The sequence below is a fragment of the Ochotona curzoniae genome, unplaced genomic scaffold, assembly GCF_017591425.1.
Source record: "Ochotona curzoniae isolate NIBS_2020 unplaced genomic scaffold, NIBS_Ocur_1.0 contig_523, whole genome shotgun sequence".
NCBI classification, from domain to species: domain Eukaryota; kingdom Metazoa; phylum Chordata; class Mammalia; order Lagomorpha; family Ochotonidae; genus Ochotona; species Ochotona curzoniae.
Window position 1 is genome coordinate 8,643,389 of NW_024466459.1, and position 21,384 is coordinate 8,664,772.

Consider the following 21,384-nt stretch of genomic DNA (forward strand, 5'->3'; position numbering starts at 1 on the left):
GGTTGTTGAGCCACTGCAGTGGCCCCTGATTGGGTCCTGAGAAAGCAATGGAGGAGGGCTCAGTACTTGGGCCTCTGCACCCATGGGGGAGACCTAGAAGAAGCTCCTGGGTTTGAACCGACTTTTGACTGACCCAGCTCTGGCCATTGGAGCCATTTGGGAAGTGAGCCAGCAGATAGAAGACTTCTGTATCTCTCAATATCTCTTTCCCTCTCTCTGTGTATCTGCCTTTCTACTAAAAATAATAAATCTTAAAAAAGAAAGAAAGGCTCCCAGACCACAGAGGGCTGCATGGAAAGTGGAGTCACTGGGACATGAACCAGCGCACATATGGGATTGTGGCACATGCCAAGTGAGGATTTAACCACTAGGCAATCATGCTGGGCCCAAATCTACCTTTCAAGTAAAAATAAATACGTATTTTTAAAGCAACGAAAGTAAAATATAATGAATACCCCAGGACCTTAGTACCCAGGAAGGACAAAGTGCCTAGGTGATTCCAAAAAACTAGGACAACATGAGAGAATGCACCAGAACTCCTACAGCTGCGGTGGAAGGCGGGAGCTGCCGGGAGGGTTGATATCGCTGTGTCTTCTCTGCTCTCGGGGAGAGGTCTCTTACACCAGTCGGTGACCCCAGGCTAGTACTGTGGGCTAGCAAAGCACGAGCTTAGTGGGGCAGGAGTCCCCAGGGCTGTCCAGGACAAAAGGTATTGGAGTCAGCCAGGCAGCTGTGTGTGCTGGTCCCTGGCAGCCAGCCTCTGAATCCCACGGCGACAGGCACAAGGGTCTGTGGGATGCATTTGTAGGTTCTTTTCTTAACCTGGAAAGGAGTCGTCTGTTTTGTCAGTGAGGTTAGAGGAGGGTGAGCAGCGTCCCACACGGCTGGCTGCTCCCATCCGGGGCCCTGGCCTAGCACGGAAAGCCATGTACCTGCTGGCGGTCACTGCCTGTGGACGGTCTCTCCCTCCAGCAGGTGGGCAGCGGACACACCCCAGACGTGAAACACCTGCTTCCTTAGCCAGCCTTGGCCTCAAGGTGACTCTGACCAAGTTCAGGAACTTTTAACCCCTTTGAAGCACAGCAGCTACCCTCCGGGCTTGGGGACTTTGTGACATGGCGATGTGTCAGCTCACTGATCGTCATGGGCCCTGCGGACCTCCTTCCCCACCGGAGCTGAAGGCCTGCAGCGGCAGAGTGAGAAGACAGAGTGCCAGGAGGTGATGAGCTGTTGGCTGCAGCTTTCAGACTCCCTGGGATTGTTTAAGTACTGGAAAGAGTTACAAAGCAAAAGAGAGGTTTTCATTCATTGGCTCACTTCCAGAATAGCTACAACAGCCAGGCCTGGGCCAGGCAGAAGCCAGGAGCTTCCTCTGGGTCTCCCACACTGGTCCAGGGTCCCATGGCTTTGGGCCGTCCTCCACTGCTTTCCCAGGCCACAGGCAGGGAACTGAAAGGGAAGTGGAGCAGCCAGGATATAAACAGGCACCTCTGTGGGATCCCAGCACATGCAAGGCAAGAACTTAGCCACGAGGCTACTGCACTAGGCCCTAATTCTGACTTTCAAATAAACCAATAAAAATACCAACAAGCTACTTAGTGTCAATCATCAGCTAACCATCATTATCCTTTAACACAATAAAGCAGGAATGAACTTGGAGAGAGGTTAGGTGCTCAGGACGTCCTCTGCTTCTCCCAGGATGGGTCCCAATGCCCAGGAAGCCCACGTCCTCCCCAGCTCGGCGGCATATGCTGCCCCAATGCCTCAATCTTCATCTTCACCTTCTTCCCGTTTGCTTGGCGGGCCCCAGCTCACACCTGAACAGCGCCCCCTATGGGGAGGAGGCTGCGCTGCTGCCACCAAGTTGGGGTTAGAGTTGGGTTTGGGTTAGGGTTAGGGTCCTGATTCAGCAAACGACTGTACCCCTGACGCAAGCTCCCAGTGAGGACGAGGAGGGTCATACGCAGCTCACGGGGCCGGTTCAGACTGTCCCTCAGCAGGGCTTCGCACAGCGGCAGGCACAGCCAACCATCAGCAGGGGGCTCTCCTGATTCAGAACCGGCTTTCCCCACACTTAACAACTGCTCCCCCAACTGCCATCCAGTGCCCGACCACAAGCCGGGCAATGATCAGGTCTGCATTCCCGTGGGTTTTTTTCGGAAGGGTGGCAGGCCTCTTTGTTTGGGAGCAAGGGATACAAATAATCAATGCACTGATTTCCCAGTTTGCGTGTACCTGACACGGCCACAGCCCATTCCCCCAGACAGGACCTGGACGGGCTGTTTCCCACTCCCCGCCCCTCCCTCCCCCCAAGCGCCAGCTGCCTTCCTGCAGGCAGGGCCCACAGTTACACCCCAGGACCCACATGCATGTCCCAGATCCCAAATCTGCGCCCTATGCCGGCTGCTCTCATCAGTAACACAGTTTTGTCTGTTCTCGGGTTTCAAACACACACAGTCCCACAGTAGGTTCTCTGGTGTCCTTCCTCAGCAAAAGCAGCTGGATGCCGCCTCCTTCGTCCCGCACTTCCTCTGTAACCACTGAACGTGACGTCCCGGGCCGAACACGTCCTTTGCTCCCACTCCCCTGTGCAGGGCTTCTGGTTTGGAGTGCGGAGGGATCAAGCCAGGCCAGGGTAGGTAGTTGTCTTGGATGACTGCAGAACCACGTGTCCACGACCCTGGGCTCACTGCCAGCAGGTGTCATGGGAGTTACTCCCCCAACTTCCCCTACTCAGCCCTTCACTCTAAAGGGACATTTCCCTCGGGACCTGTGGCGAGGGGCACCGGTCAGTGTTCACTAGCTGTACGGGCATTCTCAGTGTCTCTATCACATTACCCTGTTTTCACGAGAGATTTTCCATGCGCTGGTTCACTCCCCAAAGGTCTGCCATGGCTGCAGCTGGCCTGATCTGAAGCCAGGAGCCAGGAGCCTCTTTCAGGTATCCTAGGTGGGGCCCAAGTTCCAGCAGTATCCGTGTGCTGCTTTCCCGAGCGTCATTCCAGGGAGCTGGATCAGCAACGGAGCAGTTAGGACTTGAACCTGCTCCTACATGGGATGCCAGGATTGCAGGTGGCAGCTTAAATGACTGCCACAATGCTGGTACCAGAAGTTTGATTTCGATGAACTCCAGTGAATGAAATGTGCTTCCACGGCCAGTCCCCATCTCCCACAAGGACCTACCTCTGGTTATCAGGTCAGTGCTGTGGTTTCTGTCTTAGGATTCCTCTGATGGGCGGACATGTTCTTCAGAATGGCACAATGTCCCGAGTCCCACCCTCCCCTCACCAAGGCCGCTGTGGTCGGCTTGTGTGTCCAGGCCACAGGCACGTCTGCCTGCAGGTAGAGGCCCAGCCGGTCACAGGGTCACAGGCCTGCCACTGCCAGCTGCCCATCCCCGCAGGTCTGCTTCTGCCATTTCATCTGCTGGCAGCAGGAGGCCGCCATCTGTTCCCGCACCCCCAGAGCCCCAGATCCACCCCCTGCCAGAGTCTTCCTCAGCCCCCAAGAAGCCGTCACAGCCTCACTTGACTGAGATGGTCGTTGGGTCCCCAAGAACACCAGGTCCATGTCCTTCACTGTCATTTTAAAATGTTTGTTTATTTTTAAAGAGAGTAAGAGAGAGACAGGCAGAAATCTTCCATCTGATAATTCACTTTCCAGCTGGCCAGGGCTGGGCAAGGCTGAAGCCAAGAGCTTCTTCCGGGTCTTCCACGTGGGTGCAGGGACCCAAGCAATTGGGACCTCCTCTGCTGCTTTCCCAGGTTCGTTAGCAGGGAGCCAGGTGGGAAGTGGAGCAGCCGGGACTTGAACTGGTACCCATATGGGACACTGTTGTTGTGAGTGGTAGCTTCATCTGCTGCACTTGGCACCGGCCCGTCAGCCTTGCAGCAGCGGCCACTTCAGCTCATTATACATTTGCTGAAGGGGGAGCTCAAGAAACAGCCGCCACCTAAGCAGGCAGGGCCTGAGCCTTCCAGGGCTAGGGCTGTGTCACGCCAGCTAGCACTGTGCTCGGACCACATGCTTCCTGGATACGCAGATAAATGTCCAAAGTGGCTTAATTCCAGCGGCTGCTGCCTCCACACAGGGCACTAAGTGGTGTGTATGGCCCTGTTTAAGTCCTTCAGGAAGTCTTGAAAATGTTCTTGGCCACCCTCTAGCCGGACCCAGCCAGTGCCCACTAGGAGGCGCCCGCACCCCACAGAGGGGGTCCGAGGTCCCAGAGTCCTAGAGTCCAAGGCTTACTTCCAGCTTGTCAGTGGAGCCAGCCAGGAGCCACCTGCTCCACGGCCCCCCCGCCCCGCCCTTCCTCTCAGCTCCCCCCTTCTCCAGCTGGGCTGCTGGTCACCTGCCTTCCTTCGCCACAGGCCCTGGCTGCTGCGTGAAGGAGGCGACAGCGGCAGTGACTGAGTGCCCTGGGATGGCCTCACCACCTGTTGTTCCAGGTGGGCAGGGGGGCACCACTTTCTCCCAGCTGTCTGCCCCTCACTCAGCTGGCAGGGAGAGCCTGTGGGTGGTGGTCCCAGCCCAGGCCCACCCACCTGCAAGACCTCCCTCCTGCCTGCCTGGCTGAGTCTCACCCAGGATTTCCTCAAAGCACCACCGCGCCACTCAGCCCCCAGCCCCCTCTGCCCTGGGCAGGTCCTGGCTTCTCTGCCACCTGACAGTGACCTTGACCAAATTGCATGAACTTCCCTTTGCACACTCCATCTAGAAGGATACACCAGTCCCTGCCTCCCAAGTGAGGCGGCAGCACTTATAAATAAGGCTCTTGGCACAGTGCCTGGCATATAATCAGAGCTTGATACATGTTAGCCCATTATGAATGGTGCTATTAGGATCATTATCAGGAAATTAGCATGAGCCACTTGGCCCTTTTGCTCCTTTGGAAGCTCATGGAGGAGCTCGAGGTCTTAGGCTTTTCCTGACACCGCTGGCGAGGACCCATGGCATTCACTGCCTCCAACCGTGGTGCCTGCTTCAGCTTGGGCACCCGGCCTCGCTCAGCTAGTCCTGGCCCAAGGCCCATGCCGTATACCCTGCACGCATTCTGCAGATGGGTGGGTGCCAGCTCAAGGTCATGTCCCACGGCGCCCTTGGGTGACGCAGGATGGCAGCAGCGGCTGCTCTGGCTCCTTGTTTGTCCCCCCACCCCCACCGCCTCATTAGTGCGCTGGTCATGTCCCAGCCTCCAGAGGGCCTGGCAGCCAGCTCGAGTGGCAGCTACACAAGTGGCAGACAGCACCACCTCCCTGCCCCTGGCTGCCACCCTTGGCCACCCTCAGCTCCCAGCAGCCTCTGTCCTGTCACTCAAGCTCCGGCCTGCTGTCCCGAGCTGCTCAGATCCCCTGATGAGAAGGAGGATGGATGGGTGGGTGACAGTGGGGGAGAGGGGCGGGGGGAGGAGATGGAGCCGTTGCCGGGTGGGGAGCAGGCGTCCTGGCGAGAAGCACCCCCTGGGGCTGTCTGCAGGGAGGTGAAGCTCAGAGAAGCCTCAGGGACCCTGGCTGGGGTGCCCACACAGAAAGATGGGGGCAGGACCACTGACCTCACCCATGGTTCCCTGGCCATCCAGTTCGCTCCCCCAAGCGCTGTGCCCGTCACCCTAGTGGCACCACTCAGAGACAAGCCCTGCTATCTCGCCCATTTTACAGAGGAGGAAACCGAGGCACAGAACGAGGACACAACCCGCTGTCAGGAGGCAGCGCCTGGGGCCGTGAGGCTGGGCTCTCAACGTCCCGGCTGTGGACACCCAGCATGCCAATCCCTGTGGACCCTGTGACCGTCCTGCCCCAGGGAAGGGACAGCACTCGCCTCTGCAGGGGACACCACGTCCCTCACCTTCCCACCAGCCCAGCAGGAGCTGCCAAGGAGGCCCTGGGTGGCAGGGGCCTGCTGGAGAGGCCGGCAGAAGGAAGGCAACAACGAGGCTGCCAACGTGCAGACGGCGCAGGGAGCCCCGGGGCGGCAGAGGCCCCAGGAATAAGGCGCCTGTGGGCCGAGTGTGCGGGGAAGGTATAAACACAGTCTGCTCCCACCAAAGCCAGCCTGCTCCAGGGGGAGCCCCGCTCCCGGCCCACATGGCGGCCCAGCTGCGGTGCCAGGCAGCAGCCTCTCCCCACCCCCACCTCACCAGCAGCCCCTTCCTGCATGGATGCGTGTCTGGGCTCCCAGGGACCACCAGCTTAGTGACCTTGGCCTGACAACTCCTGGAGCTGGTGGGGGCTGGAGAGAAGGCGGGCGACTTGGCAACAGGCCGAGAAAGCAGAGGCGAGGATGAGGTGACAGGGACAGGGCAGACAGGCTGGGGAGAAGGGAAGCGTCGGCAGGGCAGGGGGCAGAGACAAGGTTCTCCCCCGCGCCCTCTGACTGTCAGCCTGACAAGCGCTGGCCTTGGGAAGGCCCAAGTCTCCCAGCAGAAAAGGCTAGTTGGCAGGTGCCAGACAGGTGGTCATGGGCTCCTGGCCCCAGGTTGGGTTGGGGGGGGGGGGCTCTGGCTCTTGGCAGAGCTTTCCCTGGCATATCCTCGCCCTGCCTCCTCCCTGCTCTGCTTTGTGAGGCTTGTACCCCCAGCCAGGTTCCCTATATCAGTGCCGCCCACCTCTCCCCTCCTCCTCCCTCAGCTCCCCCAGTGGGCTCGGCTCACCCCTTCCCTACCTCCCCTTTGGCTACTGCTGTCTACACAGCTCCTTCACCCCCTGCATCCTCAGAGTCGAGGACAGGGTGCTGGTCAGCCAGACAGGCCTGCGGCTGTGTGTGTGTAGTGGAGGATGGGTAGAGCTGGCGGCAGGGGAGGGGTGGTGGAGAAGAGATGGCACGCACAGGGTGGGGTGGGACCCAAGGGGGCTTTTGAAGATGAATGGCTGAGAGGCTGTGGGGAGCAGCCACCTGCAGTGGTGGCGCCAGGATCTGGAAGCAGTAGTGGAAATCTGCTTCTGGATCTGTTCTGGACCAGGCAGGACTGCAGAGAGAGATGGCAGAGCAGCTGGGGGCCAGGGAGCCGGCAGCGCTGTGACAAAACAAGCCTCAGGCTTCTCACTTCCCACAGGCGACTGGCCATTTGGAACACACGCGGGCACGCGAGCCACACACACACACACACACACACACACACACACACACACACTCATTCACACATGCTGGGAAGGCAAGCTGGCGGCGGCTCCCACCCAATGCCAGGAGACCTGTCACGCAGCCAGCTGGCCTTTCTTACGGATGCGTTCAGCAAGGCTGCCAGGGCAGGCAGCTGAGCGCGCGGCCCGCGGACAGGCCAACCCCACGGGAAGCAAGCGGCACCACAGCCATCACAGGACACCAACCCACGGGCCAGGCTGTAGTCTGCCGTCCAGCTGACAGTGATGGGTGGCTGGCCCGGTAAACGCCTTTTATCCAAACCGCTGGAGACGTGGCCTCAGCGGAGGTCTGGCATCCTCCACTTGGCAACGAATGGGAAAACGGCTGAAGTCCGTGTGGTTCCCCATGCGTAACCCGTGAGCATTCACAGCCCCGTCTCTGTGGGTCCCCAAGGAACAAACAGGATCCCCTTGCTGCGCTAGCCAGCTACCCTGACCAGCAGGCAAGTCCGTGGCTCTGGGCTCAGCGACCCCTCTGAGGGGTCTGAGAACAAGAACATCTGTTCTTTCTGCTGGCTGCAGCCGAGGGGCTCGCCGGGCTGAGGCTACCTGCATGTGGGGGCTGGTGGCCACTCCTTTCCCATCCCACCGCTTGCTGCTGCTTCCTCCCAGGCAGGATCCTCCCCGGGCAGTGGCACAGAGCAGAGCTTGGGCTAAAACAGAAGCCAGAAGAGGGACTTGCATTCCATAACCACAAACCCTTGCCACCCACCTCCTCTCCTGGCCTGGAAAGGGGTGGCTGGACCCCACCTGTCAATGTCCAAGTCAACCCTCGCCCTGTGGCCTGGAACAGAACAGGCCAAGGACCCCACCCTGCTGCTCTCCATCAAGTACCAGGAAAGCGGAGAACCACCCGCCATGTTCCGGGAAGCCAGGCCTTGCAAGCTCCCTCCTCCCCACCCCTGCTCCTAGCCCTACCTGCACAGGCCAGCTGAGCCAGGTCTGGGGGGCCAAGCTCGTTTGAAGAGAGAAGGGCTTACTTCCGAGGGTCTTCCTCCCTGCATGGAAGAGGATGGTCAGAGGACCAAAGTGGCCAACCGCCTCGTGTTTCTGGCTTTCCTCTCCCACCCTTACCCTGGCAGTTCCTGGCAACACCGCAGAGGAACAGGTATGCCTGTGGGCCTGGGAGCAGACGGTCAGCCAGCCCAGGGACACCACCAGCCAGCTGTCGGCAGCAGCTGATTCCTCCATGTCACACCAATTTCTCCAGTTAACTGCGTCCCAAGGTAACTGCCTCCTTCTGGTTAAGTGACAGCAGCACAGACCTGGACAGATGGGCCCCTGCTCTGTTCTCTCCTCTCCTGCCAGGGGGCCTGGACCTGTGGACTTCCCCACAAGGTCTCCGATAAGCCACAGAGGGGACGGACAAGGCAGAGCAAGTCAGCCAAGGATGTCAGACCCCTGGCTTCCTCACCCATCGGTAGGAAGGAAAGGATCAGACACCACGGCTCCTGGTGGGACCTCCCAGGGCGTTAAATGTTGGCAGAAGCCAGGGAGCACTGACCAGGCAGCATCCCACCCCACAGAGGCCACTGCTGCCCCGGAGATGACCCCAAGGACTGACCTGGCCGCCCAACTCCTGACCCAGGCTCTCAGCACTGACAGGCCTCAGCCCACCAGGGTCAGTCTGCCTCTGTGACTCACAAGGGTGACCCCAGCCAGCCTGCCCAGAAACATGCTCCCCCAGTCGGCCCCCACTCGGCTACAGGAACAGGGGCAGGAGCCAGAAAGACTTGGGGGTGGGAGTCAGGGCACTGAGAGGGAGGGCAGGTGCCCTGGTCAGAAGGGGACATGGAGGAGGACAACAGACAGGCAGGGCTGCTGTTGGCGTCCCATGTGAAGACACCAAGGCCAGTGGCCCTGGAGCCTCCAAAGGCTCTTCCATAGAAACTTCTTTGCTTTTCAGTCACTAGGGAGTGACAGTCCCTCCCGCTGGGCGGGTCTTGCCGGACTAGGCGCCTTGGTCATCCCAGGACGCTGGGAAGGGCACAGCTGCGGGTTCCTGTAAGTTTGTCCTCCTTGAGGGACCTGAGGGCTTCAGCCCAGGCAAGAGTTAACTTCCTGGCCGCTGGAGACAGCGTCCTGCGCCGCAGCCAATGGCACCCAGCGCCGATGATGTCATGTTGCTCCGGCGCCTGCTAGTGGACAGCAGCCGGCCAATCCCGCCGTGGGGCCGGCGGCGGAGGGGGAGGGCAGGGGAGGGCAGGGCCGGGCGGGGGAGGGCGGCGCCGAGCTCAGCTCTCTGCAGCCTCCTCCGTTGCCGGCCCTGGGGACCGGCTGGCAGGGCCACCGCAGAGGGGTGGGGGCTGCCAGGTCCAGGTGCAGGAAGCAGACCTCTGGCCTGCTCACCAGGCACACAGGGGACGGAATGACCCGGTCCAGGGCCAGCACGCACGCACGCACGCACAAGGGCGCACACACAGCCACAACCACGGTCCCACCTCACCTGCTGGTACACTGGAGATCTGCGTCTGAGCTCTTGGTTACGGCTCCATCCACTGCACTGGGCTCTCTGTGAGAGCAAAGGGTGGTCAGGAGAACTGTGGGCAGTGCCCAGCCCCCTGCCCTACTCCTCCCCACGGTCGCGCCACACTGGACTCTGGGCAGGAGGCTGCAACCCCAGTACCTTTCAGCCTTCCTGGACCACTTGCTTCCCTCCCCCTCTGCAAGGCTTGCAAGCCCAGCTCAGCCGGCCCCCTCCTGGACCTCCATCCCCAGCCACCCATAGCCTGGCCAGTTTCTCACGGTTGGACCCGGTTGGCGAGCCAGCGGCGACAGAGCATAGCCAGGGTGCTGAGTATAAAGAGTGTGGTGCACATGGCTCTGCTGCCCCATCCCCTCCCAGGCCGCGTCCACAGGGGAAGGCGCAGGCCGGCCAGCAAGATGGCCCCGGCCAGCTCCCACACGCTGCTGCTGGAGATGGATTAGGAGGCACAAGCTGATTAGTGGGGTCACAGCCCTGTCCTTGTGAGGGCTGATTAAGCTCAAGGGCCCAGCTCCCCTCCAGCAGCAGGACAAATGGACACAGATGTGCCTTGAGGCACAGCAAGTTAAACCACTGGCATCGCATATGTGAACATCAATTTGCATTCCAGCTGCTCTGCTTCCCATCCAGCTCCCTGCTAATGCGCTGGGGAAAGCAGCAGAGGCCGACCCAAGTGGCTAGGCTTCCGGCTTCATCTTGGCCCAGCCCTGGCCAGTGTGACCATTTGGGGAATAAATCAGCAGATGTCTCTTTCTCTCTCATTTCACGTGTCAGTGCCTGTGAAATAAACAAATCCTTAAACACACACACTTGGGCCTCTCATCAAGAGGCCGATACTCTAGACAAATAAGCTAATGAATGCCTGCAGTTCACCGACTAGGAACTATAAAACATGTGAGCAGTTACCAGTCTCGGAGGGAGCAGCTTCCAAGAAGAGCCTGGGATACAGGTGCCCAAGAAAGGACAGGCTCTCAGGAAACTCTGCTGGGGCTGCGAGAGCTGCCAGGAGCTGGAAGGTGAGCCACAGCACAGCCAGGATGCCCCATCAGCAGAGGAAGAAGGGAGTCGGAAAGCCAGGCCTGAGCCGAGCAGGGGCTGCATCTAGCTCCTGACTGCGTCCCATATCACGTACAGGGCCCACACTGCACACAGATATGGGTTCTGCTGCACCCCAGGGGCACGGTTGGGCAGCCCAGGCATGGGCGGGGACAGCACAGGGCAGGTGAGCATGTGCAGGGCAGGGCCCGGGCAGGGGGATGCAGGTTGGAGCAGGACATGAAGCCCTGGGCCTGCCCCTCCTGCTTGCTTGACCAGGAACCCCAAAGCCGTTCTGGAATATCTCCTTCAGCCTGCTGCTCAGGAGTCCTATGGGGCACTTGAACCACCACCCCCCCTCTTCCGGGGAGCTCCTGGAAGGGCCCAGGCTTTCCATAGCGTTTGACCTTGAAACCAGATTTTAAAAATAAACACAGGCACCCAAGTTGGAGCGAGGAGAAGCCAACCCCGGGCACGGCTCCCGGGCCGCCACGTCTGGAGCAAGACCAGGGCCTTGGAAGGCTGAGGGAGAACAGGCACACAGCACCTGTGCAGGGCTCTGACGGGGCCTTGGCCATCCCCAGGACCGGGGCCTTCCACAGCTCTAGAACCAGGACTTGAGGGAACGGCCTGGGACCTGTCCCCAGACTTCTTAACCCACTCGACCCTGAGCCCACCGTGGCTGCTTCTTCTCCAACACCCTTTCCGGGGCCCAGAAGTCAGGGTGTTGCCTGGCTCTCAGTCAGAAGGAAAACGGGGCACAGGCCTTGGCGCCCGCGGGGGTCAGCTGAAGTTCCGAGGACAGCCCCACGGCAGGCGCTCAGCTGCATGACCCCAGCTCTGAGGTCCGGAGCCCCTCAAGTGGCGGCCGCACCTCCCTGCTCCCCCCGCCCCACAGCTGCTGCTGCCCCGCTTCGGGGTCGCGCCGGAGGGGCTGGCGCTGCGTTCTCGGGCGGACGGCAGGAGTGACTTTAAGTCAGTTCCCCGCCACGCGAAGGGTGCCCACAGCTCACAAGCCCGACAGCGCCTGCGGCGGGAGCCGGGACACGGGAACCGAGACCTGCACCCGCAGCGCGCACTCCTCGGCTGCCCGCGGCGCTGCGTGACGGTCACTCCTACGGAGACCACCCCCTGCTCCGACCAGCGCGCCACGCACCCCTACCCCAGCGACCCCCGCAGGTCGCCGACCCCGCCGTGGCCTTGCGAGTGGGTGGGCGGCAGAGCGCCCGCCGCCTCGCTCCCACCCCGCCCAGCCTTCACCTTGCCGGAACTGGCTGGCCGACGCAGGGTCGGGGTTTGGAGAGGATTTATTAATTTATTTTTTTAGAAAACATTTTTTTTCCCAGCAGACCACATCCCCGCCCCCCGCTCGCGGGCCCCCGCCCCCCGCACTCACACACACACACACACTTGCGCGCACACCCGGCGCGCACAGACACACGCGCTCCCTCCCTCCGGCGCTCTGCCCCTCGCCCGCCCGCCGCGCACGCAGCCGGCCCCGGCTCCCCGCGTCCCGCCGCCGCCGCCGCCGAGCGAAGCGGGGCTGGGCTTGGAGCTGCTCATGGAGAAAGTGCCGGGCGAGATGGAGACGGAGCGCAGGGAGCGCGGCGAGGAGCTGTCGGAGGCGGAGAGGAAGGCGGTGCAGGCGACGTGGGCCCGGCTGTATGCCAACTGCGAGGACGTAGGGGTGGCCATCCTGGTGAGGTAGGTCGCCCCAGGCCGGCTGGCCCGGCCCTGGGCAGGGAGGGCCGCCGCGGCCGGGGTCCGAGCTCTGGCGGCTGGGATTCGGGGCCAGGCCGGCCAGAGCGCGCAGACAACGTGTGGCGGCTAAGCCTTGGATGCTCCCTTCCTGGCCCCCCGGTGTGGAGAGCTCCGGGCCACAGGGCCCTGGCGCTGGAGGAGGGCTGTTCGCATCCCGCCTCTCCGCAGCCTCGGAACTCCTGCCGGAGACTCTTAGCCCAATGCCTCGCTAGCCAGTCTCCCTCAACCTCCCCCACAAGCCAGGAAGGCCCACACGCATTTGTTTTGTTTTGTTTTGTTTCTGGGGCAGTAGGGGTGTCCCCATTTCAGAGACAGAACAACTGAGGCTCAGCTAAGAAAGTTGTTGTCTCTGCTCAGCTCTGGCAAGAACAGAGCTGAGAGTAAGGCAGTGGAGGCAGCTGGCGACCGGCCGGCAATCCCGGCTGGCTGCCCGGGGTAGGGCCAGCAGGAGCTGCAGGTGAGGCTCAGGTAAGTAGAGGTGCCCACAGCCCTTAAAGAGTTTGAGGGAAGCTCTGGGAGACAGAGACCCCCCCCACACACACCCACCAGAAACCCCCACCTGGGGGAGACAGTATCTCCTGCCCTGGGGTCAGTCTGGTTTCGGTGCCCCCACACATCCACCAGAAACCCAGAGACACACCTGTGTGTGGTGTGTGAGCAAGCACCATCCCTGTATCGCTCCGGCCCCCAAGCCTCACAAGCCGCCTGTGGACCCCAGGGACCGTGGCCAGTGCTCTACTCCCAGGCCTGCTGTTTCCTGGGGGTGCCAGACCACACTCAGCCTCAGCCCCCTGTTCTTGGCAGAGGGTTGCTGCAGGAAGAGGGGATGCACCTGGCGTGGGAGGGGCACCCCCATCCTGGCCCGGTCTTGTGCTTCTCTTCTCCTTACTCTCTCCTCTGCCTCCCACAAGCCGAGGACTTCCCCAGCCCCCCATCCACCCAGCCCTGATTCCAAGATAGTGACTTGAGAGGGAAATAATAGGAAACACTTCAGAGGTGTTAGAGAAAAAGGGGCTGTGCCCATGGCACCCCCATTCCAGGGTCCAGATCCAGGGGTGGGTGGATCTTGCCCAGGCAGACCTGCACGTGGGAACACCCACACAGACACTGACTGGGCAGGCACGGAGGCACCAGACTCAGCTGGGGCCTCCGCACCACTCAGGGGCCACGACCCCCAGCCGTGACATTGCCGGGTGCGGAGCCTGTCCAGGGCAGGCAGAGACCACCTGACAGTGAGGTGGTGTTTGGGACAGTCTGGGTTCTTGTCATCTCTCTCTCTCTGCACCCACTCCTTCGTCCACCTGGCTGACTCCCGGAGGGCTGGGGGAAGAGGCGTTCACCAAGCGAAGGCCTGGCTGCACGCTGGCTCTGGCTGCCACCAATTCCAGCTGCCCTTCACCGGCCCACCTCTGTCACTCCCTGGAGCAAGTGGGGCCAGCACTGTCGCAGCATCCCCCCTAGGCCTGGCCAGTGGTGGAGGGCTGGATGGGGCTTCGGGCGGGAGCCCCAGAACCTACGCTCGGTAGACTTGTCACAGCCCCAGCTTCCCACATTGATACACATCCGTTCACTGGACCAGCCCTGACCCTCCCTTGGCCCCTTCCTCTGCAGTGGGCCCTCCCCTGGGAGTGGGCAGCTAGTGGGGGATGGGGCGGAACGCCCACCCTAGCTCCTCCTGGCTGTAACTCGGCCATCTGCCCCCTCACGCCCAGAGAAGATATTTTAGGCTTCCACGGATGGCTAGACACCTCTCTGAGGGGGTGCCTGGAGGAGCAGGAGCTGGGGTGCAGGGGTGCAGCCCACAGCCCCTCCCGAGGACGGTCAGTCCTCTGGCCGGGTGCTTAAGGCCACAGTCCCTGCAGAGGCAGTGAATGAAGCCAGAGTGAGATTTCCCAGGCTTGTCCTTCGTTGCTACATTTTGCTAGAAAAGCCCAGGGTTCCTGAAGACCCACCGCCCCCCGCTGGTCCTGACCCATGTTCCCGGGGTGGCGGGTTGGGGGTTGGCAAAGGTTTGGTCTCATCTGACTTTGTCTCCTCCAGCCCCCCACCTCCCTCCCGCCCCCCCCCCCATCACCAGTGGCAGCTCCGTTGCCCCGAATGGCAAATGGTGGAAAGCTGTCCCAGGAGTGTGGTCCCGCTCCTGCCACCCCCCTCCCCAACGGCTCGTCTGGCCTTGAAGGGATGCAGCGAGGTGTGAAAACACCCCAGCCCCCAGGCCCCAGACAGCCTGGCTGAGTTCCGAGGGTTCCACTGAGTTATGTAAGTTCTTGCACGGGGTTCACATGACAGCCCCGCTTGAGAAGGGAGGTGTGGATGTTAACCTCACAGGGCCCCGGCAGGAACGTGCCAAGCGCCCAGACATGTGGCAGGGAAGCCCCAAGGGGGGCAGTGGGAGTCCCGGGCCAGCCTGGAGCGCAGGGACAGACGGGTGCCCTGGAAGAAAGGCTGGGTGAGAGGGCTGCTGGCACTCCGGGGGTGAGGGAAGCTGCTGTGGGCATGGCACAGGCACAGCATTCCTGGACCTGGGAGAGGCCTGCACTGCGCGGTTAGGGAGTTTTGGCTTTTGTCTGGTAGACAGTAGGGAGCCATTGAAGGTTTTAGAGCTTGAGCGTGACCTTAGGAAAGCTGTATCTTACACAGGGAACTGGATGACCTCAGGCACTAGGGTGCAGAGGGGTCAGAGCTGGAGGGCCTGGGGACACACCAGGGAGCGTGGAGAGAGTTGATGTTCTTTTACCCCATGTCACCCCGGAACCTCGCTCATCTCATGGCCTCCCTTTTAATTAAATCACACGGTGCTCATGCAGGGAAACGGGAAGGAGGGACCCTGGGTCCTCATTGCCGGCCGGGTGACCTTCAGCAGGTCACCCGAACCAGGCTCTGCTTCACTGAGGCTGCAGCCGACACACAGGAACTGTGTCCTGGGCGTAGCCGGGCACCCAGCGGGCAGCTCCTCATCCAACACTCATGGCAGCCCACGAGACGGGGCCCGTTGTGTGCGTGGGCTGCTGCGGCTCCGGCCAGCTGTCCCAGCAGCCCCACAGCTGCACCTGCAAGAGCAAGGTCAGCAAGCAGTGAGCAGAGCAGATGCCCGGAAGAGGAAGTTCTGCCAGCCTGGGCTGGACGGGCATGGAAACGGATACCAGCCAGCTGGCCAGAGCGAGGGACTGTGTTGGGGGACATCCTTAAGAACATAGCCAGCAGGTGGCTTTCTCAGACCCCTGGGCATCCCTCCCACTCCCACTCCAGTGCCCTCTCCCGGTCCGGCTAGGTTCTTCGTGAACTTCCCCTCGGCCAAGCAGTACTTCAGCCAGTTCAAGCACATGGAGGAGCCACTGGAGATGGAACGGAGCCCGCAGCTGCGGAAGCATGCCTGCCGGGTCATGGGGGCCCTCAACACCGTCGTGGAGAACCTGCACGACCCCGACAAGGTGTCCTCTGTGCTGGCGTTGGTGGGCAAGGCCCACGCCCTCAAGCACAAGGTGGAGCCCGTGTACTTCAAGGTAAGTCCGGGCACTGCGTGTCCCAGCCTGCAACCTGCATGACAGCGGGGGACGGGGGTGTGGAGCAGGTGACCACGAGCCCCCAGCCCCTCCCAGCAGGACAGCTACAGGGGAGGCAGTCCAGCCAGTCTGGCTCCCACCGCTGCTGGGCCAGAGGCAGGATAAAGGGGGCCTGGAGGTGGGGGGGTGCTGGGGGCTGCAGGACCCCCAGCATTCATGCCCCTCCCTGCCTTTGCCCCCCCCCAGATCCTCTCTGGGGTTATCCTGGAGGTGGTTGCAGAGGAGTTTGCCAATGACTTCCCGCCGGAGACGCAGAGAGCCTGGGCCAAGCTGCGAGGCCTCATCTACAGTCATGTGACCGCTGCCTACAAGGAAGTGGGCTGGGTACAGCAGGTCCCCAACGCCAGCACGTGAGGAGGCGGGCGAGGGTGGGCCGGGCAGCAGCCTCCCTGGTGTGTCCTCTCCTGTCCCCCCCAACCCCGAGGCCTCCAGTCCTTTCTAGGACCCCTGGGGCCCTGAACAAGCCCTCCCTAGAGCAAGGGAGCGTTCAAGTGCATCCAAGGCCACCGCTGGCTGCTGGGGTTCCCGGCAGGCAGGCTGGCTTGAGCCGCGCCTAAGCGGCAGCCCAGGCCAACTCTATCATCTGCTTCCTCCCTGGGCGCCAATCACACAGGGCTGTTTTTCCATCTCACGCCAACCAATGCTCCCCTCTGCTCCCCTCAGCCCTTTGCCTCTGCGAGGATGGGTGCCAGGCGGATCACGAGGCCCAGTGCACATGTGTGTGAGCGTGCCTGAGCCCACCCAGGGCCCAGCCTGCGTGCCACTCCCACAGGCACTCCAGCAGGGGCCATGTTTACGTCTAGGCTCAAGGAGGGTGGCCGGCCTCAGGGACTTGTACAAATTCGAGGGGCAGCTGGGAAGGCTCTGGCCTCCCCCCCAACTGCCAGGGTCCCTGGAGGGGCGGCCCACTCTGGGAGCTGAATGGAGGCGCGGAGGTGGAGTCCGGAGTAGGGAGAGAGCTGCAAGCGGGAAGGGGAAGAGGGGTCAGCCAGCGGCCCAAGACAGTTTCCCATGCTGAAAGCCAAGGCGGGTCCCCTGTCCAGGCTCCTGGGGCCAGACCTCCTGCACACAGGCTCTTCCACCCCCACAGCCTCAGCCCTACCCAGGAGGTTCGGCAGGGGTGCAGCTAGAGCCGGAGTCGGGGGTAGGGGAGGCCAGGCCTGTTGCCCTTCCCGTCGCTGACTGTACTAGCCACGCCAACACTCAGCTTACTCCTGTTCCCTGCCCCCACGTCGGCTTCCCCCCAGGGCAGTGGAGTTTTGGGGGGTTGCTGGCTGCTGCGAGGCCCGGTCCAGATGGACACAGCTGGACCCTGGCTTGCCCCAGAGCCCAGCGTGCACAGGAAGCCAGTGAAGTGGGGGATGGGAGCTTCTTCACCTGGCTGTACCACCGGAGGGCAGTGGCAGAGCCCAGGATTTGGGGTCCCCCTGACCCCCATCAGATGCAGCCCTGCACCCCAGGGTCCAGGGAGGAGCCAGTGGCCAGAGAGGAGAGGAGGAAGGGACTTGCCTGCCCGGCCCCTCTCCCAGGACCGCTCTGCTGCCCAAGATGAGTTTGTTTACAGTCAGGAGACAAGACTTCCTGCTTCTAGAGAAAAAAGGCTTTTTTTCCAGGGGCCTAGAGGGACGGTGGGGAGAGCAAGCTGGCTGGCGGGCCACACGAATGAGAAACACATGGCCATCGCCCCTTGTTCACCCCCGCTCCCGCCTCTGCCCGCAGGGACCCAGCGCTCGCCAAACCCCAGGCAGCAGGAAACGCTTGGTTTGCGTCATCTGCCCCTGGACCAGGCCCACTGGGTTCTTGCTGGGCCCTCGCCACCTCCTGGCTGGACCTGGACACCCTCCCCCACAGCTGTCACATCCTTGGATCTTCCCTGCGCATCTTCCCACCCTGTACCCTCACTCCTGGTCCTGTATGGGGTGTGGGCTCTCTGGACCCAGGCCAGTGGACCCATCCTCCTGCCCAAATATGGCTGGGCTCAGGGTGGGGGATGAAGTCACGGAGAAGCTTCTAGAAGGACCCCCTCATCCCCGGTCCAGTTTCTCTTAGCAGAGGAGCAGGTGGGCTAGGTACTGCTGCTCAGCTTCAAGGCGTGTGTGCCTTTGTGTGAGCGATGGGACAGGGTGGGGCTGGGCGCACGGCAGTAAGCATTCGGGGACACACATACCCCTGTGTGGGCAGGGTGGACGGCTGGCCAGGGAGGTCTGAGCCAGGCCAGACAGATGGCACCACATATTAGCATACCCAGGGAGAGAGCTCGTCTCTGTGCAGTTTGTGAAACTGCTTCCAGGTCTCCCACTATTGCTGGAGCCATTCTCTGCTGCCCCGTTAGCAGGACCTGCTGATGGGACTAACCCAGGCAGAGCTGTGGGAGATGGTGGGCGTTGGAACCGCCGGGCTAAAACATCTGCTTTGTCGAATGCTTCTACCGCTGAGCCTGGCACTGCATCCCCACACAGGCAGCCAGGACCAGGGCAACCCACACAGCAGCGAGAGCTCTGGCCACACACCCTCCTGGGCCATATTAGAACCCATTGCCGAGGGGGCCCGTAGAACTTGGGTCTGGGGGTGCCGACAGGTGCAGATGGCCCCTTGTAACCTGTTCCTGCATCTCCTGTCTCGTCCACAGCCCACCGGCCACACTGCCCTCCTCGGGGCCCTAGGACCCTCTCCACCTCCCCCCTTCCTGGCAGTTTCTTGAGCAGAAGGCTGAGTTCGGAAGATCCTCCTCGACCCTCCGTTTCTGGGTGCCAAGGAAGCGGAGGGGGCCTCCGCTGTGGCCGCTGTCCCCCATCCCCACCCCACCTGGAGCTGCGGGGAGGTGGCGGCCTAGATGCTAACCGCGGGGCGGGTGGGGACCCCTCCACCTTGCACAGCCGGGCCCGCTCTTTGCTTTTCTACTCTGATCTGGCTGGCGGCCAGCAGGAACCGGGACCAGTGAACTACCCCATGTCCGCCTGCCGGCCGTCACTAGCGCATCACGCACACACCATATATACAGAGATATTCTATATGCAGCCTCTCTATATAAATATATATAATATATATGCACACAGACATACTTATCCTCTATCTGCCCACCTCCCGGTGGGGCCGGCACCACAGCATGGGACCGGGCAGCGTTAGGGTCAGGTCACCTATGCTTGTCCGGTCATTCCCCATGGGGGACCCAGCTCCCTACAGTCCTGCTCTCGACTTTAAAGCAAAAAACAAATCGGTCCCTCCTCCAAAGGATTAGGTTCACTGCCTTGGCTTAGCACGGTCAAGGGCAGATGGGGGGCACCCTGAAGCTCTGGGCTGAAGAGGGAGCACGTGGCTGAGGTGGGGCCTCAGTAGAGACACCTCCACTGCCAGCATCACCCAGGGCGCTGCAGGCTGTCCAGCAGGGGGCAGAGCTGCAGGCCCGGACAATGCCTGGGGTCCTGCCAGGCCTCTGCAGCAGGTAGCTGGGCACCCCTCGCCGCCCCTCTAGTCTCCATGTGACCCCTGGTCTCGCGTGTCATCTCCCGGGATGTCTGCCACCGTGACCACCGTTCCTGTGTCCCTCCGTGCCGTCCTGAAGCCGTCATCCATGTGACCGCCTGTCCCCTGTCCTGGTCTGCCTTGTTTGTAGCCGGACTCCCGGGTCATTAAACAGACCGTTCTCCTGGACCAGTGCCACTCACGCCGTCCATTCCCGCCACCACCTGCGCCTGTTCCCCTCCCCTCCCCCAGTCTCCTCCAGCTCCAGCTGCCCCTGCTGCAAAGGGGGGCTGGGGGCCGCTGGGGATCTCTCGCCTTCTAAAGTGGGGAGCCTGGGGCTGCATGATAAAAGCTGTGCTGGGGGAGAGGGGAGAGGAAGGGAGAGGTCTGCCTTTGTTTATAAAGTCAGGAGCCTTTGGAGACCATTCTAGAAATGTCCTGGCAAGGATAGGGGAATTGAGGAAGGAATCTGGGAGCTGTGGTCAGACAGAAGGGCCTGTGTGTCCCCCACGTGGACTGAACCTTGGCCTGCTGGGCCTGAGCCCGGGACGTGGTGGGAGCCAGGGAGCCGGACGCCACCGCCCAGGCCGCACCGCCTGGGAACGGAAGCCTCGGCCCCAGCACCTTCCCTGAGATTCCGCTCCCAGACCCCAGACTGCGCCCACAGCCCCCACTGGGCCGGGTCTAGAGGCGGGGGCAGCCAAAGTTCCTGGGAGTAGGGAGAGCAGGCCGCCCCCGGGGATTGTCAGAGAGGCAGGAAGTGGCCCCTGGCCTGTGGGGGTGCTCTGGGCTATGTGGGCCCTGTCAGCTGACACACAGGAAAAGACGTATTTGTGGCCAGCACCAGAAGTGCTGGGCCCACAGACAGGGAGCGGGATTAAGCCTGACCCAGTGGGGCCAGGAGGAGCTGTGCGAAATGAGCCAGGGCAGGGTGCAAGGTGGCCCAGGCCAGACCCTCCCGCGGGGGTGGAGGGCAGCCCTGCAGGACAGGGCAGGACCCACACTCCATGCATGTGCACGCTGTGTGACCTTGGGCAAGGCTCTCAGCGGTTCTGAGCTGCCCTCACATCTCTCCTCAGCATTAATTTATTTCCACAGAGAGAGAGAGAGAGATCTCCCATCTACTGGCTCATTCCCCGAATGGCGGCAGCAGCTGGGACTGGGCCAGGCTGGAGCCAGGAGTGCCTTCCGGGTCTCCCATGTGGAGGGCAGAGGCCCAGGCACTAGGGCCGTCTTCTGCTGCTCTCCCAGGTGCATCAGCAGGGAGCTGGCTGGGACAGCATCCAACACTAGCACCTCTTGTGGCCAAAGCGGTGATGGGGGGTCTCTGGGGTGACCAAGACAGGGTGTGTGTGTGTATGTGAGTTAGTGCTGGGGTCTTCCAGGTCCTGCTGGGCCTCCTGGGTCCAGCACCCTGGGGACCCGGACCAGGGAGGAGAAGGCGGAGGGGAGGAGAGGCAGGCCTGCCACTGAGAGAGTGGCCACCACAGGGGAGCTTCCTAGAAGTGGTCCAGAGGTAGGTTCCCTCCGCCCCCACCCACAGACTCCTGGCCTGGCGATGTGTGCGGGGCTAGGCGGGGGTGGCTCCCGCTGTAGGCTCTGCACGCGGAGGAGGCTCCCCCGCGGACGGAGGGGTCCAGGCATTGTCCTGGACCCCACTGGCCCCTGCAGGGGTCAGTGGCCCCGGCTGAGCACCCCGAGTTTGGGAGGCTGCGTGCGACCCCTGCTGGCCGCGCCTGGAAGCGCAGCCGCTGCGCCCTCCTAGTCCGTGCAAGGTGGACACGCGGGGCCACCTGTCCTTCACTGCAAGGTGGACACCCGTGGGAGAAGCCTCCCGGGGCTCAGCCAGCAGAAACAGCCCATAACGCCCTCCAAAGAAGACATGAACACACAGGCTGCTAGTCCACCTGCCAAGGCTCTCCGAGCACAACAGCTGGCCAAG

At 62.0% G+C, this 21,384-nt stretch overlaps 2 protein-coding genes across 2 annotated transcripts; one reads left to right on the plus strand and one right to left on the minus strand.

Moving 5' to 3' along the window:
- Positions 1 to 8,112: 8,112 nt before the first annotated feature.
- On the minus strand, positions 8,113 to 9,955 carry PRCD (photoreceptor disc component). The gene is made up of 3 exons (XM_040989356.1): positions 9,882 to 9,955; positions 9,583 to 9,648; positions 8,113 to 8,134 (listed from the first exon to the last, which is right to left on the minus strand). Exons 1-3 carry the CDS (start codon positions 9,953 to 9,955, stop codon positions 8,113 to 8,115), a joined length of 162 nt encoding a protein of 53 aa, XP_040845290.1.
- Positions 9,956 to 12,073: 2,118 nt separating this feature from the next.
- Positions 12,074 to 19,622, plus strand: CYGB (cytoglobin). Its single transcript, XM_040989418.1, has 4 exons — positions 12,074 to 12,360; positions 15,689 to 15,920; positions 16,167 to 16,330; positions 18,610 to 19,622. Exons 1-4 carry the CDS (start codon positions 12,218 to 12,220, stop codon positions 18,641 to 18,643), a joined length of 573 nt encoding a protein of 190 aa, XP_040845352.1. The 5' UTR covers positions 12,074 to 12,217; the 3' UTR covers positions 18,644 to 19,622.
- The last annotated feature ends 1,762 nt before the right edge of the window (positions 19,623 to 21,384 follow it).

Bases quoted from the DNA above. Each gene is read 5' to 3' on its own strand.
- PRCD (XM_040989356.1), bottom strand. From the start codon at position 9,955: ATGTGCACCACACTCTTTATACTCAGCACCCTGGCTATGCTCTGTCGC. The intron at 9,649-9,881 runs GTGAGAAACTGG...TTGCTCTCACAG, and splicing joins CTCGCCAACCGGGTCCAACC to AGAGCCCAGTGCAGTGGATG. The intron at 8,135-9,582 runs GTGAGGTGGGAC...TCTTCCATGCAG, and splicing joins GATCTCCAGTGTACCAGCAG to GGAGGAAGACCCTCGGAAGT.
- CYGB (XM_040989418.1), top strand. From the start codon at position 12,218: ATGGAGAAAGTGCCGGGCGAGATGGAGACGGAGCGCAGGGAGCGCGGC. The intron at 12,361-15,688 runs GTAGGTCGCCCC...CGGTCCGGCTAG, and splicing joins GGGGTGGCCATCCTGGTGAG to GTTCTTCGTGAACTTCCCCT. The intron at 15,921-16,166 runs GTAAGTCCGGGC...GCCCCCCCCCAG, and splicing joins TGGAGCCCGTGTACTTCAAG to ATCCTCTCTGGGGTTATCCT.